The following is a 16,788-nucleotide window of genomic DNA, read 5'->3' on the forward strand; positions in this document are numbered from 1 at the left end:
AATAAGTACTGATTTTTTAAGAAAACTTAGCAGAGCAGAAAAACGAGCAACAACTCAGTTCATTTGGCCAGTGATTTATGAAAATTTCAAGCTATTAGAATCAAGTGAATAAAATGTTGTTGTAATCGACTTGTCTCATCAATAAGCTACGTCAACAATTTCTAAAAAAACCTTCTTAAAATTTAAAAAATCAGCTTGAAATAATCAATTGCTTGTCGGGTTCTAACATAATCCCAAGAGCTCCAATTCCACTAAACCCCCAATCCCTCTCCATCGAGGCTGTCAGACACTCCTCTCCAATAAAAACCTATTTCCCCCTCCCTTCATACCCAAAAGAAATCCACGTATTCTCTCGTCTCTGCAAGTACCTTCTCTCTCTCTCTCTCTCTCTTACACATCATCTCTCTGTTTCTTCTTCGAATCCAACTTCTCCATCTCCACAGATCTGCAAAAACCAAAATCACCCTTCCAAACCCCAACCCGATCGTCGCCCAGCTCATTCAAATTCCTTCGCACTCGTACATTATCTCATCGCAATTCTCACGGTAAAGCACAGTTTTTTTTTTTCCCTTGGTTTCTTTTCGCATAATCGTGGCTGTCGCCATGCTCTTCAGATACATTATTTACCCTTTAATAACCGTCGGTTAACTCGTTTCGTTTTCCAAGTTTTCCTTTTTATAACGCGGTGATTTTTTTATTTTTTATTATTTGCAGAGAAGAGTGAGGATTTTAAGTGGAGTTGTTTCAAATTAGGGTTTTGTAGGGATGAGAATCGAGCGATGAACGATGCCGGTGGCGCGTGGCGGAGCGCGAAGGGGCCGGGGAGCGAAGCAACAGCCACAGCCAGAGCAGCGGAAACCTAATTCGATTAATCCGATCGAGAACGGAGAGGCGGCGATTGCGACGAGGACGAGGAGAAGGAGTGCAGCAGCAGCAGCAGCGCCGAAGGGGAACGAAGACGCTTTTCAGCCGGTAAATGAGAACGTAGTGGCCGCTGCGGTTGCGCCAGCGGAGGTGAGAGGGGAAAACGATAGGGTTTTGGCAGAGCCGCTGCGCGGCAAGGAAGAGGAGGAGGTGGCAGAGAAGGCGATGGACGATAGTGGCGGCCGCAGCGGTGACAAGGGGCATGCCGGTGAAGACGAAGGAAGCACCGCTCCGCTTCCTGAAAAAGTGAGACTTTTTATATACTTCTAGTTTTGTTGTTGTTGTTGTTGTTGTTGTGGGTTTATAAAATGTTGGTGTTTTATGTGTTTTGCATGCAGATTGGACGCCCTAGACTTTTGAAAACCCTGTTCTGATAGTCTAGAATTTTCGGAAATTGTTTATGGGTCTTGCTGGGCGGTGGATAATAAGAGTATAATACCAAATAATTTCGAATTCCAATAAACGTCTCACGGATATAAATACTGTTTTACGGATATCGACATGTACACCTTTTACGTATTATATAGGTTATATAGGTTCATGGCCACCATTTTGTTTGGGAAAAAGTGATATAGCCATATAGGCTACCTAAAATACAAGTGAAATGGTGATTTTAGTCATAGATAGTTACGAGAACTGAATTTCCTTTTCCATGGGCTTCATGTTTTTCTTAGCTATAATGGGGATGGTATTATGAGGTTTTTGAGTGATCTTATTGAATTAAGGAAACTGCATTAGGTTTGGATTGGAGTTTGGTATATTGATTGTGATGTTTCATTGGTGGTTTGGGTGTTTGCATGGCGATAGATGTGTTCCGTGGAAAGAGATACCCGCTTTATGCATGCAGGTTTTTCTTGCTGGTTGTTGATTAAGGTTTTTGACCGTTGGAGGGTTTTTGATTATCTCGCGGTTGTTCCGTTATCCATATGTGTTTTGCACATGTGGAAATGAAGATTTAGTAAGTTTGTGGATTTTCCTATTAATGACGTTTGGTTGATTAAATATGCACCTTAGGGAGTCTTGTTGTCCCCGGGTTCGTAATCTGTTCAGTAGAATCTATGTAGTTTTTGGAAGTTTAATTGATTTTGAAATTAATGGTATGCAATTAGTTGTTGACATGGGAAGTTCCTTGATGGATATAACAACTCTTTTCCTTTTGTCTGACACGTTATAAAATGATGGACCCGGCACGTGCTGGGCTTTATTTTCTGTATTATCTTTTAAGGAATGTTGTCTTTTCCGGTTGTTTTTAATTTGGTATATTGATTGTAATATTAGATTGGTGGTTTGGGTGTTTGCATGGCAATAGTGTTGGGTGCACAGAGATGCGGCCTTATGCATGTAGGGTTTACGTGCTGGTCGCTGGTCCCTTAATTAAGGTTTTCGACTGTTGAAAGGTTTTTTGATTACCTCTCAGCTGTCCCGTTATCCATGTATGTCTTACAGACGTGGAAATGAAGATTTACTAAATTGTAAGTTTTGGATTTCTCAATTTATGACGGTTTTTTCATTAATACACCTTTGGGAGTCTTTTCGTTTCAGGGTTGGTAATTGCCTCAGTAAAATCTATGTAGTTTTAGGGAGTTGTATTGCTTTTAGAATTAACAGTACGCAATTAATTGTTGATATGTGAAATTCCTTGATGGATATGATAACTTTTTTCCTATTTTCTAACATGTTAATAAATGGACCAGACATGTGCTTGGCTTCGTTTCTTCTATTATCCTTTAAGGAATGTTGTCTTTTCCGGTTGTTTTTGTAAACGTGGAAGATATTTAACTGGATGAGAGATCTAATAATTGAGTTACCGACAAAAGAGAAATAGTTAAAGATTTAGTTAGATCATGGAATTTTCAATTGATGCTTTTGCTTCGGTAAACATACACCTTTGAGGGGTTTGTCGTTTTTGGCTTGGTAATCTCTTATATGAATCTGTAGAATCTTAAGGAGTTGCGTTGCTCTAAGAATTAACAGTTTGTAATCAATACACAGGGATGCAGGGGAGGACAGAGGGGGGTGCAAGCGGGGCCCCAGGCCCTGCACACCCCCCAATTATCCCACTAACTATACTATATGTTCCGGTTAATTTGAAAAAGTTATATAGAATCGGTCCCTGCAAGTCTCTTGAGTGAAAAAAAGTTAAAATTTCAAGTTATCGACAATTTTGGGTTGTGGTTATAAAATTATATGCAATTATGTATATGTAGACAATCTCGTCTTCTTCTGAGAACTCATAAGTAGTAATATTTATATTATAGATTATAGTTTTTGTTCTCAATGTAAAAATATGTGATTCGGGCCCCCGCTTTGTACAAATCCTGCATCTGCCACCGAGGGATGTGAGTTCCAAGATGTATTGATTAACTTTTCTCATTTTTTCTTAAATGTTAACATGAAATTGCTTTCACGATATCAATGAAACACCTGGATTGGACCTAAACATCTTTTGCGGTATTCTGTTGCAAAAAAAAAAAAAAAAAACCATCTTTTGCAGTATTGACTTCATGCCTGCATTGTTGGGGTATTAGTTGTTGGAAATAGGCATATCTCGCGTGCTGATTCTTATTTGGCTACATGAATATACAATGTTTTGGATGTTAGCCAGTTTGTAACTGAATACGTTTATGGGACTGAATCAATGGAATAGCATAAACTATGGTGTGATATGTCTCTCCTAATTGTCTGTAAAGTGATACAGCCTCCTAACAAGGTAATATGATTTTTTGAGCAAGGAATGTCATAAGTTGTTTACTTGCATCGTTTAAGTATAAGCTTTTGAATTTTTTATGGCAGGTATTTTGATTGGTTTACAAAATATATTCAATCCTTCTGTGCTTCACGACAGGTTCAGGTTGGTGGTTCGCCTTGGTATAGAGTAGAAAGAAAGCTTGGCAAGGGAGGCTTTGGACAAGTTTATGTAGGTCGCCGTGTTACTGGTGGTACAAGTGATAGAACAGGTGCTGGAGCTGCTGAGGTATGTTTATAATTTCTTTTTGGGGTTCTCAAGTTTAACTTCTACATGGTTAGTGTCTGCTGCTGCTTAGATGTATACCGACATAGTTTTCGCATTTGTATTTTAGGTGGCTCTGAAATTTGAGCATCGAAGTAGCAAAGGATGTAACTATGGACCTCCATACGAATGGCAAGTTTACAAGTGAGTATGGCTGTCATGTAGTCTTCTAATAAATTTGATAGTCATAATGCGCAGTAGTTTTTCACACACATTCTTTTGTGTACAGCTCTCTTGGTGGCAGTCATGGTGTACCTCGAGTACATTACAAAGGTCGACAAGGTGACTTTTATATCATGGTATGATCTGGTGACCTTTTCTTGCTGCTTCTTTCATCTCCTTGGTTCCTGTTTGATGGAGTCCAACAGTATAACTTGTCATATGCAGGTTATGGATATGTTGGGACCAAGCTTGTGGGATGTTTGGAATAATAACTCTCATACGTGCGTACCATGAAGTTTTCATTACTTTTTACGCTTTACAGTTTACATTCTTCACCACTTTAGCATTCATGTTGCCATTGCTTGATTCCTTCTTTTTTCTTCTCACTTCTAAATTCCAGGATGTCCATTGAGATGGTGGCCTGCATTGCCATAGAAGCAATATCTATATTAGAGAAGATGCACTCCAGGGGGTGAGGAGTTATTTTTTTTCTTTCCCTTTTGCATTGGTTTTTTCTGTTTCCTTTTTGTCTTGTTCACGTCAGTTGTCAAAGTTTTGGATTAGTTTTCTTTTTCTGCAATTTTTTTGTCTGGTTTGCTGGATGGGTGTTGATGCAGGACATAATGCTGTGATAACAATCGCAAGAAATGTGTGATTAATTGGATATCTATGTGATTGAGTAGCATAATCTTAGGCAGATTTGGACATTTGATTGTTTTCCTTTTTGGCATAAGGCCAAGGCACTTATTTTTCCATCTTCAATAATATTCCTCTTGAGAGTTATTTCTCCTTCTAGTGGATTCCGGTCCCATGGACTCAGGAATTAAATCTCGCTTCCATTCTGCGTCAGGTGTCAACATTTTATTATTTGTCAGACAATGCAAAATTTAAACCATCTAATGACTTTCTTATCCTAAGCTTATATTCTAATGAGGGAGCTTTTAGCATATTGGATTTGGTTCCTTTCCTCTCAGGTCATGTATCAGGTATCCATAGGAATGGAAGTTACTAATGAGGTTTATAGCTTTTCGTGTAAATTAGAGGTTCTATTGCTTAAAGTGGGAACTTTAGAATCTGCTCACCCAGCCTCCACCACTTTGCAGTTCAGTAGTACAGCAGGTTACAAACATTTATGAGCCAGAGATGCTTATTTTCCTTGCATTGTTGTCATGCAATAAGACCTTGCTCTTTACAACAAGAATTATGGTCTACCTCGTTCAGTCATGTCTATGTGATCCAGGAACTGTGACTGGTATACGAAACTACGGAACTAATTCTCAGGAAATTTTGCAGGTATGTGCATGGAGATGTAAAACCTGAGAACTTTTTGCTTGGTCCTCCGGGAACTCCAGACGAGAAAAAACTGTTTTTGGTTGATCTTGGATTAGGTACTTATTTGATCATATTATCCCTAAAGAACCTACGTTTCGAACAATGCTATTGCTAAGTATTTAATGTGATTGTAATCTTTTCGTGGTATTAGCTACAAGGTGGCGAGATGTTTCAACTGGTCTGCATGTTGACTATGACCAAAGGCCTGATGTCTTCAGGTATGAAAGTTATTTCATTTTGGCGGAGTAGGGGTATTGATATAGTCATATAGATGTCTTATATTTTGTTTTTAGTGTTGATGCCCCTTGGCTAACAAGCATTTGTATTGGCAGGGGAACCGTTCGTTATGCCAGTGTCCATGCTCATCTAGGCAGAATAGGTAGCAGGAGAGATGATTTAGAATCTCTTGCTTATACACTCATTTTCCTTCTCCGTGGTCGTCTCCCTTGGCAAGGATACCAGGTGGGCCATTAGGCTATATTGGCTAAGTTTGTGAAGTAATGCTTCTTTTGTGCTATTTTTTACGAGATGCTCTTTGTAGGGTGAGCACAAAGGTTTCCTCGTCTGTAAGAAGAAGATGGCAACATCTCCTGAGACTCTATGCTGCTTCTGTCCACAACCTTTTAGACTGTTTGTGGAATATGTGGTGAACTTGAAGTTCGACGAGGAGCCTAATTACGCGAAATATGTATCACTTTTTGATGGGATAATTGCTCCAAATCCAGATATCAGGCCCATTAACACTGATGGTGCACAGAAGGTATGATTTGGCATTTTGTCATATAATCTGTTGTTTATTGTTCTATTTTCAAGCCAAAGTTACTCTTTATTGCATTTTCTGTATGTAACTGTGGTATGTACCCAAAAAATTTCCCTCCTCCCCATTTGAAGCTTATCTATCAAGTTGGACATAAGAGAGGCCGCCTGACTTTGGAGGATGAGGACGATGAACAACCAAAGAAAAAGGTTCGTATGGGGATGCCTGCAACACAATGGATTAGTGTTTACAATGCTCGTCGACCTATGAAACAGAGGTACATTGCTGCTTCAACTCTTTTGTGGCCCCCTATCCTGGTTAATAGAATTTGATGCAGCATAGTAGACATATTGTGGTCCCTATGGTATTTTGATTTTCTAATTCCTACATTTTTATCTTCTTTTTTCGGTTCTTCAAATGTTTTTTAGCATAACTTGTTCGTGGTTCTCTCACTTTTATTTGTACTTTATGGGCCCGTTTATTTGACCCGGTACGAGCATAGTGTTGGACACTTGGACTTTGTGGTCACCTTGACCAAATATTTGGTGTTTGGTTAATTTTGTTGGCCTTGAATGTGGTATATACAATATCATGAGGTGGGGGGGTGTTAATTACTATCCCGATCACCATTTGTCCGATGTGATGACGTATGGGCCCATTTATTTGACCCAGTATGAGCATAGGGTTGGACTATAACTTGAATGTGACCAAATATTTGGTGTTTGGTTAATTTTGTTGGCCCAGTTAAACATCCATGGTTATATAATCTAAGAAAATGTGGTATATACAATATCATCTTTTCTTGTTGAGCTACCTCCCTGTCGTAGTCTTATTACGTTCTGTCCAAAGTGAGTATACCCAAAGTGGTTTGAAAGATGAGAGTTTTTTTTTGATATGTGATTCTAGGTATCACTACAATGTGGCGGATGCAAGGCTGATTCAGCACATTGAGAAAGGATATGAAGATGGCTTATTTATTAGTTGTGTGGCTTCTAGTCAAAATTTATGGGCATTAATCATGGACGCAGGCACTGGATTCACTTCACAAGTTCATGAACTGTCACCATATTTTCTTCACAAGGTGCACCTTATATTTTTGTTAATTTGAAGCAATAATACTCCTTAAACTTTCTGCTGTTCCCGGTCGTATAGTACTCATCGAGTGCAAAACTGCAAATTAGTCGACCTTTTCTTTATTTTTATTTTTGTCTTGGAAAATTATGTAGGAATGGATAATGGAGCAATGGGAAAAGAACTACTACATCAGTTCGATAGCAGGAGCTACTAATGGGAGCTCGTTGGTAGTGATGTCGAAAGGTTAGCCAAAGTTGTTTGATTTATAGAGTTCTTCAAATAGTTTTACGGGAATTTCACTGAACTTACCCTTCATTAATCAAATTCAGGTACACAGTATTTGCAGCAGTCTTACAAAGTTAGCGATTCATTTCCCTTTAAGTGGATAAACAAAAAGTGGAGGGAGGGTTTCTATGTCACTTCCATGGCCACCTCAGGAAGTAGATGGGCAGTTGTCATGTCTCGTGGTGCAGGATTTTCAGAGCAGGTTCTTTTTTACTAGTTTTATCTTTCCATATATAGTGTTGGTCTCCCCTTTTGTCTACATATTTTCCCCGGACTAACAATGTTTGTGACTTTAGGTTGTCGAATTAGATTTTCTTTACCCTAGTGAAGGCATTCATCGGAGATGGGATAGTGGATTCCGTATTACGGCTACCGCAGCAACTTGGGACCAAGGCGCTTTTGTTCTAAGCGTGCCAAGAAGGAAGCCGGCAGATGAAACACAGGAGACGTTGCGTACTTCTGCTTTTCCTAGTACACATGTCAAGGTGGGTTATTCACATATGAGCATGTGCTATACAAACAGAAAATCTGAATGCTATGTACACAAATTAATGTGCACTGATCCGGACACAGATATATTCGGAACCACTTGATACGTGTTGGTTCCTCATTATTGTGCAATCCACTTGGATCGGATAGTTCCAAATACACATTTGTGTTCGAATCTGTGCCCGCATATTTTTGCAGACTTTCTCAATAGGAAACCTACAGAGACACAAGTGAACAAAATATATAGATCGCAAGGTTGTGTGGGTTTAAAACAAATACCCCCCTCAATATGACTTTTAATTAGGAAAGGCCATTGTCACGGTATTCTGGTACAATTTAGGTTTTTTTTTTTTTTGAAAGAATTACTCCCGCCGTCCCATTTCTCGAGACGTCTCAAGGAGTCTTTCTTTTGTATGATTGAAAAAAAATCTCAATTGTGTTTTTTTGTCTTGAAGCGATCTCGTGGAGTCGTAATCAATCATTTATTTTGGTTGGTCTTTGCAGGAGAAATGGGCAAAAAATCTTTACATTGCATCCGTATGCTATGGTCGTACAGTTTCATAATATGGAAAAATCAATGCTGGGAAGTCGCTCGATGCCATTTTAGAAACCCTATCTCAGCTCTATTCAACAAGTCATCTGATTGGGGAGCAACACAACCTGGTTTTCTGCAGTGGCATTAAGGCTAGTGAAATTTTGATGAATCCGAACTTCAATAATTATAGTAATTGTATTAGTGCACAGTAAGGAAGATATAGGACTCTCTTGTTGTCTGTTAAGTTGTGTGGATATTCTCCTCTAAATGGGTGTCTATTAACCCAAAGGGGCTATTGGTCTAACTTATTACCATTTGGGCTTGTATAGTTTTCTCAAACCGTAATAAGGACTTGGTTTAAGGCTGCTTTTGCCGGGCTCTTGCTTGCTTCCTTTCACTAACGATAAAAATTGTTGTTGCGTGGGAATTTACCAATTGCTCGTACTTTTGCTTCCATTATATTTCTCAACTCTCATTCTCACCACTCAAGCAATGAATCCGATAGATGAATCCGGAATATGTTAATGGAAAAGGAAAAGCAAGGGAAGGTTAAATCTACAGTTGTGCACTCCTAAGAGTACCGAACTTAAGAAATGGACGAATTCAGACAATTTCATTTCCTTTTCCTCGTCATTACTTTGGAAAAAACAATGTAATGACAAGAAATAACTGAACTAACTAAATTCCCAAACTAGCCTTTCAGCTGGGAGCTGTTTTTTTTTGGTTTCAGCTGGGAGCTTTAAGATGGCTGTTTCACTAGATCAATTACTTCCCAGGAGTCGATGTAACGGTTTAAAGAGCGAAATCAACTCAGTGAAATTTTCCACACAATGAACCAGAAAAAAACAAACGAATTTTCCCAGACCACCTCGTCAAGGAGGGAAAAAGGCTGATAAGCCATCCATGAATTTGAGTGATTCCTGCAATCCAAGCAATTTGAAGCACAATTTGAGTGATTCCTCCACTAATCAGGATGGCTTTCATTAAACAGACTAAAAAGGTTAAGTGAATAAACACTCGGTTTTCTTTGATAACTCAGGTGTTCGGGCCATCTTACGAACAAATCGACTAACCCGGGTGAGAATTCTACAAAGATGAATACCCTTCGAAGAATCACATTTCCCGATGATCAACATGCAATATTTTCCTTGTAAGGCTCAAGTCACATTATTTAAAATAGAGCATGAAAATTAAGTTCATTTTAGCTTCTCATCTCATTAGCACTTCTGAATTTCAAGAGGACTGGAAATCACCATCATGCTGGCCTGCAACATAAACTTGACAACGGAACTTTAGCCTGGCATAAGAGAGAGAGAATGTCAGGGGTTCATATGGTAGATATCACATTGTCATTGAGTTGTACCACTATTTTAGTACGTCAAACAATCAATTAATTGCCTCCACTAAATGGACGTATGAGAGAGAGAGAGAGAAAGCTAAAAGGCTCATATTTCATGGTGTTACCTCAGCGTTATCATAGGTATAACGAACCACAAATTTGCATGGGCAGTCCGGTGTTTCATGTGTGCTCCTTTGGATTTCAACAATGTATGCATCACAGTATATGGCACGAACATCAGTTTCCTGAAAGTAAAAAAAAAACAATAGAAGAAACAAGTAAAGGTTGGATGCGTCAGATTCTGAGATCCTATTGGAAAGGTTACTGAAAAAGACAAGGACATATTCTTTCACCAAGAATTGTTTCACATTTTCAAGGTTATAATATAGTATATCACTAGGGGAAAACATACCCTGAAGCACAGCACAGGATCTCCAACCTTGACGCGATGGCACTCTGATGGTTCTAAAGGAATAGAACGCTCACGGACTCCCCTTTTCACATTGACCCATTCATCTTGATCATAACTAAATCCAGAAAATCGTACACGAACTTCCTGTAGTATCAACTTTGGTTAGTAAATAAAACTTTGCTCATAGGATATTAGAAACACAACATGTGAGTAGATGCACCCAACATTGAGAATGGTCAATCTAAAGAAGAAGAGATGAGAAGGCATCACCAATAAAGATAAAAGGAACAATCATCGTAAGAGAATTAATTAAACTATGTTTCCCGGCAAAAAAAATTATACATAAAGAAACAACTTCTGTCAAAAGCATTAATCCAATGCTAGAATGAATATAAAGGTCTTACAAGTTCGCCCGTATGAATAACTCTGTAGTTGAGGAATGCAGCAACGTCGTACCTGAAAGGCCAATAAAGTTAGCATCGAGGGTAGTTTGATTTGAAAGATTACAACAGTTCATATCAGAGATGAATTTTTCTCCCAATGTCTGTAAGCTTGTGTGTAAAACTAACCCGTCCACTTCCAACAAATGGATACGGATCAATTATCGTAATATTCGAAATAACATATGGCAATTTGTAATAACTGAAATTCAACTCTTTCAAAAATTACCAAGAGCTTAATCGCGTGAGTTTAAGTTGTGGCTTTGACATCACTAAGATGGATTGTACTTGGAAGGGAAAATACCAAGATGGAGCCAAAAGCTATAATCTTTACTCTAGTGTCACCAGAAATCATCGACATTGCTAGCGATTTACATGTTGGAATGCACTTTCTGAAACATGGTAGACATTCATTCCACAATGAAGAATTTGGTAACAAGAATAACCCTATATTTCTCTTCTCTTCACAAATATTTTCATGGCAGCTCACGTTTTCACCATCAAGAATCATGTACATGCATTAACTGCTAACTCTGTGACAGTCCAATAGCACAAGTTTGATGTCCTGATATGTCGAAATATGTCACTTGTCCTAACAGTGTCTTCAATCCTTTCTCCCATACTAACAGTGTCTGCTAGACTGCAATCCGTTATTCCCATGTACTATAAGACCTCAACAACATACTTACTAATGCCTGTTTTTTGGATCCCATATACCCCTAAAGTTTGTCCAACTCCAAATAACGCATCTTACTGTCAAGTTATCCATGGCCCCCCTAACTTTACATAAGTATCACTTAGCCACCTTGCACACAAGTCCCCCACGTAGTTCTATTCAAGTCAGGCACCAATGCAATGATTCAATTATTAATCAAACAAAAGATTACAATTAGAAGGCAGCCTTGTGAAAAACTGAAAAAATCCTAAAAACTACTTGCCGTAGCTGATGCAACTTCCTGTTTGCCATCTTTATACCCAAGGCAAATGCCACGTCAGGGCCTTTTTGAAGGTAATGAGTAGGGTAAGCATGGGATATTTACCTTTTAGCATCTTTACCCACGCTCAACTTACAATGTTGTTGCAGATAGCAGTGGGTTTCGGGCATGAGGCACTTGAAGAGGATATCAACAGGCGATACATAAACCAGAGTCGATACATATATGGAACATGTTCCAATGGGGTATACTCTAATGACTAGATTGAAATAAGATAAAAATTTCTAGCTTAACCATAACTGTTTTAGTACAGAACAAAAATGGTGCCCATTTAGATGGTCTACCCACTTTATTTGAAAATTTTCTCTCAAGTATTGCGGGAATAAGATTACTTCAAATCCAATGAAAAGCATCACAGAAGCGCTTCAAAAACATTTTACAATTTCTGAGTATATAGTAAGCATTAATTTCTTTTGCTAACTGAGTTCTAGATGAAATCTCACCAAGCAAAATCCTTAAATGATTTAGCTTCAAATGCCAATTCTGAAAGACCTGCAACCCTCTCCGCTGCGATAGAATTAAAGTAGTAAGACTAGGGCAGGAAAAAAATTCAATTGCAGACTTGCACAAAAGTTCCCCTATTAATTGGATGCATTCACAAGTTAAATCAGGCTAAGTACTTGGAAAGTTCATAGGGCGGCTTGAAACAAGAGGACTTGTGCATTATAGTATAGCCCAAGCATGAAAAAAGCTTTACATGGTCTGCGTAAGCTTTCATGTGGCTTCCATAGCATAACTAAACTCTTCACGGAATCACAGCTGAAGAGTTGAACACTAAAAAGAAACTTTCATGGGAGGGCCCAGGAGAAGAAATAAATTCTTTTGTTTATAATATCTTAAGGTTTTGAATGACTGAAACTAGAAGTAATGCGTGAAAAACAAAAGAGAACCTTTAGTCTTTCTAAGTCTTTCAGGTACATTGATTCTTAAGGCCCAATCTGAAGGCTGATTAAATTCTTTAATGGCAACAGGAGAGGTAAAGACTTTAGCAGCAATTTGTTTCTGTTTATCTTGGAACCAACTTTGCACCTACACAGATGAAGACAAGTTAAAGCAATAAAGGGCTCAAATAACAATAACACAAATAATTCGGTAGTGAATAAAAAGTAGAGATCGAGAGAAGAACCTGTTCCCATTGTATAGCAGGTTTTCCAGTTCGATGCTTTGATCGACTGCAGAAAATGAGCCATGACAAATACAAAGAAAGTTAACAGTTAGACAAGCTTTTCTGGATACACCACCAACTCCTTATTCCAAGGTAAAGAGTAAGAAAAAACTACACTTGATTACCTAAAACTGTCCACAAGCTCTTGACAAAATTCTTGGCTCAGAGATTTTTCTCCCACATCCTTGAATAATCTCTCCATGGCAATAATCTATGAAGGAATGCAAATATCAGTAGTTTTACCTCGAAATGTGAAGCATTTTCAAAATAAAGCGTATCTAGGCAACTGCCCCTAATCCTACATTATCCCATATTTGGTTCCAAAATGGCTGTTGGGATTAATATCGTAGGATTAATTTAACCTCTATATGTGGGGTACTATATAATCCTAGGGGGGGAGAGGTGGGATTGAGCAGGATTATGGATTGCGCATTACAGACTAATGTTAACGGGATATGAAAAATTACAAAAATAACCTCAAAAGTCCTGAAAACTTAAAAAAATGCCCTCTCTTCCGGAGGTAATCCCGTGTTATTCAAACATGGTATTGGAAAAAATTGGCACCGTCACAAATAGTCCAGGGACTATCAATACCAGGACTGTTAATCCTGTCTATTTCAGTCCGCAAAACACATGCATCCAACGGCTCCAGCTACATTTGCGCCCGGAGCTGTGTTTTAAAGTTGTGTTTTCCTGGACTTTTCGTAGCTGATTAGCTTCACTTAGTTAGGTTGAGGTGAGAGCGGAGCGGGATTTAACTGGGTAATTAGAAAACTGAGGGAATTAAGATTGACACTCAATATTTCTGTCTTTATTCAGTCTGAAAATTTCTGTTGTACATATAAGCTTTAGAACACATCAATCAAAAGAAAAAGAAGAAGAAGCTAGATTTAGCAGTTAGAACACGAAAACACACAATGGAATCATCAACGCAACCATCACATGACAGGGAATCTAAGAACCACAAGCATTTTTCACCAGATAGTCTAATGATGATCGAAAATGGTGTCAAATTTGAGGAATTCAAAGAAGATTAGAATGTAAAAATAGTAAAATTTACCTCCTTTAGTGTAAACTCGGGAATTGCATCCTCCATTTCTGCTGACTCGAACCCTTCCATTTTGAGAGAGAGAGAGACAGAATCTATTTGCAGGGTTTTTCACTTTTTCTTTTTTTTTTTCTGTCGGAGAGAGAGATTTGAAGGCCGAGTCTGGATTCGCTACGGTGAGCAAGGTTAGGAATAACATTTGATTCCGGCCTCTGGTTCCAATCAAGAGACGACACGTGTGGTTATGTTGATCCCCCGGGGGTCCATGAAACGGTTAGTCATGGGTCAGGCCTTAATGGGCTAGCTGATTAGGCCAGAGATTTTAGGCCCACCAAACGCTCTCTGGTAGACAATTTCTTTACTACTCCCTTGTCAAACAATTTTCACATATTATTGAGTATATAATTTTAAAAAAAATTGTCTTAGGCCCCTATTAGTTTTTACGTGCGAAGTGAGGTTTGAACACTTGATTTATTGTTCACTTTAATATGACTAAGGAGTTTTTAACTCCTTCATCTTAAAATGACTAATCTTTTTTTCGTGTACGACAGCTAAAGTTGGAGGTTTGGCCGGGCTTCTAGATGAATGTAGTGCTTAACTGGCCTTTCATTACGAGACTTTTGGCCATCTCCAATCATGGAGTTAGAATTGCGTTGTTATATGATACAAAAGTGTAAAAAATGAGTCCCAAATTTATGTGAAAATTGTTCTTCCAATCTCTTCAAGTAATTCAATAGGATAAATTTTTAAATTTCACACTTTTTTAAGCTTCAAATATTCAACTTATAAAGAATCATAAGAAATATTGAATTCTTAATTCAGTTTCCTACTTTAGACATCATTATTTGAATAAAATTTAACAGCAAGACCCGCATTTAATCATCATAAAAGATAGAAATTTCTATTTCTTTTAGATTGGAATAGAATCATCAATTATTTAAAGCGGATAGATAAAAATAAAAATAAAAAGGTACATATATACACTCCTAAAAGTATATAGGATGGGCCATACTCCAACCCCCTTTGACTCTCTCTTTCTCTCATCTCTCTCTCTCCTCTTTTAGGTGTGCTAGACGGAGGCTGCTATTCCTTTAAGACATACAACCACAGTTAACTACGTACTTAAATTTTAGTTGAACTTAGCAACACTATTGGGTACCCAAAGAATATTATTTTGCTGCTAACTGTTAGTTTTCTGAACCTAATTAATATGCCCTTTTTCAGTTACGTTACTGGAGATGGGCTTAGTTTCAACGACGTTAACTTTGCCTATAGGCAACCTATTCAATAAATACATGTTTAATTTCCTCCTATACCAGTTGTCCAAAAGTAGGTGCCTATTGTGCCATTTAGTACACGTTAGGTTTAATTAACACGGTTTAGGATCCATTAACTTGAAAGTATATCAGTTTAAAGAGTCCTTGATTGGACAAAAATGCCCAGTCTCCCTTCTTCCTTTCACGCTTGTACCTCTCTCTTCTCTCTCGCATGAACGAACCGTGAGAACCCATCTTGGCAGAGTCTCACATCGGTGGGTTATGAGAAATAGTAGTGGGATATAAACGAAGGCCGACCGGCTACTATCAACTCGATGTTAATCTTTTGAGCCACATGGCAACGAGCGTAGAACTAATGGTTTCTGGTTATCTTTTCACAAATTTTATTGATTGGGGCCGACGTGTAAACATGTGTTGTGTTTGGTTTCTAGGCCTACTTTTTCCTAAGCCAAGCTATTGCCGTGTAGTAATATCTATCAACATCTTAATACTACCATGTGAGAATGGGGCCCATTGAAATGACGGCAGGAGCAGACTAGATGTTAAGATTATGTACTTCATCCGTCCGGATTTAATTATTCCTAATTCTATTCTAATCGGCTAAAAAACGGGTTATATTTTTGAATCCGTAATGAATTTCATATCGAATATGGATCTTGTTTGATAAATCTCGATTAGTTCTATAATACAATGTTTTTGAAATCACGTAAATCATTATAAATTGAAAGATATAATCGATTAAAAAATGGAACGAACTCCAAAAAATGACTCTGAAATCTGGACGGAGGGAGTATACATTTAGGAAACACTCTCTCTAATTCTAAACGTTACTATAACCACGAGTTGTTCCGCCAAAACCATCATGTAGGGTACGAGCATTGTTGGCAAAAATATTATTGTGAAGCAATATCGTTTCTAAAAGAACCAGAACTATAGACGAACATTCATCCAAAGACGAAACAAAACTCTTGAAAAAACGAGAGAGAAAACTCTCATAGATCAAACGACAAATCGTTGATCTGAAGAAATGAAAGAAAAACAAAACAAAGAGAAAAATATCGAAACCCTTCCCTTCGACAGACATTTAAGGGTGTGAAACCTTAGGGTACAGGGGAGGAAGAAGAAAGATATAGCCATATAGGTGGCGGCCTGAGTTTTAAGAGAGAGAGAGAGAGAGAGCGCGCGCGATCTAGCATTACTTTTCCGGGGAATTTAATTAGCCATCCTTTTCACCCTACTTATTTAGGTGTTCATCCTAATGTGTTTAAATATTTATCTTTCCATCCTCAAATTCAATTAAATCCTAAACTACCCTTTTCTTTCTCCTAATTTTTCAAATCTTTCTCTTTTTTTATTTTTTCTAATTATCCCAATTCTCTCTCCTTTTTCAAATATTTCTCACCTAATCTTTTGAATTTTTTTCCTCTCTCCCATATTTCATTCCCCTAAAATCTAAAAAGAAAACACGACTTTTACAAAAATGAATGTGTAAGCCGAAAAACATGGCATGATTAATTTACAAAACATGGCAAAACCTGATCGAG

General features: G+C 38.0%; 2 protein-coding genes across 6 annotated transcripts in view; one reads left to right on the forward strand and one right to left on the reverse strand.

Annotated features, from left to right (window-relative positions):
• The first annotated feature begins 331 nt into the window (after positions 1-331).
• LOC131309873 (casein kinase 1-like protein HD16) lies at positions 332-8,995 on the forward strand. Of its 3 annotated transcripts, none has more exons than XM_058336557.1 (17): positions 332-545; positions 715-1,170; positions 3,770-3,898; positions 4,005-4,078; positions 4,164-4,233; positions 4,322-4,377; positions 4,497-4,568; positions 5,390-5,484; positions 5,580-5,646; positions 5,761-5,890; positions 5,970-6,188; positions 6,320-6,462; positions 7,092-7,266; positions 7,412-7,502; positions 7,589-7,746; positions 7,841-8,029; positions 8,538-8,995. In XM_058336557.1, the coding sequence occupies exons 2-17, from the start codon at positions 787-789 to the stop codon at positions 8,595-8,597; spliced, it is 2,112 nt and encodes a 703-aa protein (XP_058192540.1). In that variant the 5' UTR covers positions 332-545; positions 715-786; the 3' UTR covers positions 8,598-8,995. The 3 variants fall into 3 exon arrangements, with proteins under 3 accessions (XP_058192540.1, XP_058192541.1, XP_058192542.1); XM_058336558.1 differs by having other exon boundaries at positions 754-1,170; XM_058336559.1 differs by having other exon boundaries at positions 764-1,170.
• A 520-nt stretch (positions 8,996-9,515) lies between these two features.
• Positions 9,516-16,788, reverse strand: part of LOC131309874 (protein SAWADEE HOMEODOMAIN HOMOLOG 1) — a 40,842-nt gene continuing 33,569 nt past the window's right edge. Inside the window, exons 2-10 of one of the 3 annotated variants that reach the window (XM_058336560.1) lie at positions 13,980-14,075; positions 13,045-13,130; positions 12,881-12,926; positions 12,645-12,783; positions 12,198-12,261; positions 10,724-10,775; positions 10,320-10,463; positions 10,033-10,152; positions 9,516-9,865 (exon numbers count right to left, since the gene is read on the reverse strand). In XM_058336560.1, coding sequence (XP_058192543.1) covers positions 9,824-9,865; positions 10,033-10,152; positions 10,320-10,463; positions 10,724-10,775; positions 12,198-12,261; positions 12,645-12,783; positions 12,881-12,926; positions 13,045-13,130; positions 13,980-14,039 — 753 coding nt within the window. In that variant the 5' untranslated portion in view covers positions 14,040-14,075 and the 3' untranslated portion in view covers positions 9,516-9,823. The remainder of the gene's footprint in view (positions 9,866-10,032; positions 10,153-10,319; positions 10,464-10,723; positions 10,776-12,197; positions 12,262-12,644; positions 12,784-12,880; positions 12,927-13,044; positions 13,131-13,979; positions 14,076-16,788) is intronic. The other 2 variants (XM_058336562.1, XM_058336563.1) reach the window with 2 other exon arrangements.

The sequence above is a fragment of the Rhododendron vialii genome, chromosome 12a (genome assembly GCF_030253575.1).
Source record: "Rhododendron vialii isolate Sample 1 chromosome 12a, ASM3025357v1".
NCBI lineage: Eukaryota > Viridiplantae > Streptophyta > Magnoliopsida > Ericales > Ericaceae > Rhododendron > Rhododendron vialii.

What these genes read in the sequence shown, in the direction of transcription:
- LOC131309873 (XM_058336557.1), top strand. Translation starts at nt 787, where the DNA reads ATGCCGGTGGCGCGTGGCGGAGCGCGAAGGGGCCGGGGAGCGAAGCAA. An exon ending in TCCCTTGGCAAGGATACCAG is followed by an intron (nt 5,891 to 5,969) that starts GTGGGCCATTAG and finishes TGCTCTTTGTAG; the next exon opens with GGTGAGCACAAAGGTTTCCT. An exon ending in GTTGGTAGTGATGTCGAAAG is followed by an intron (nt 7,503 to 7,588) that starts GTTAGCCAAAGT and finishes AATCAAATTCAG; the next exon opens with GTACACAGTATTTGCAGCAG.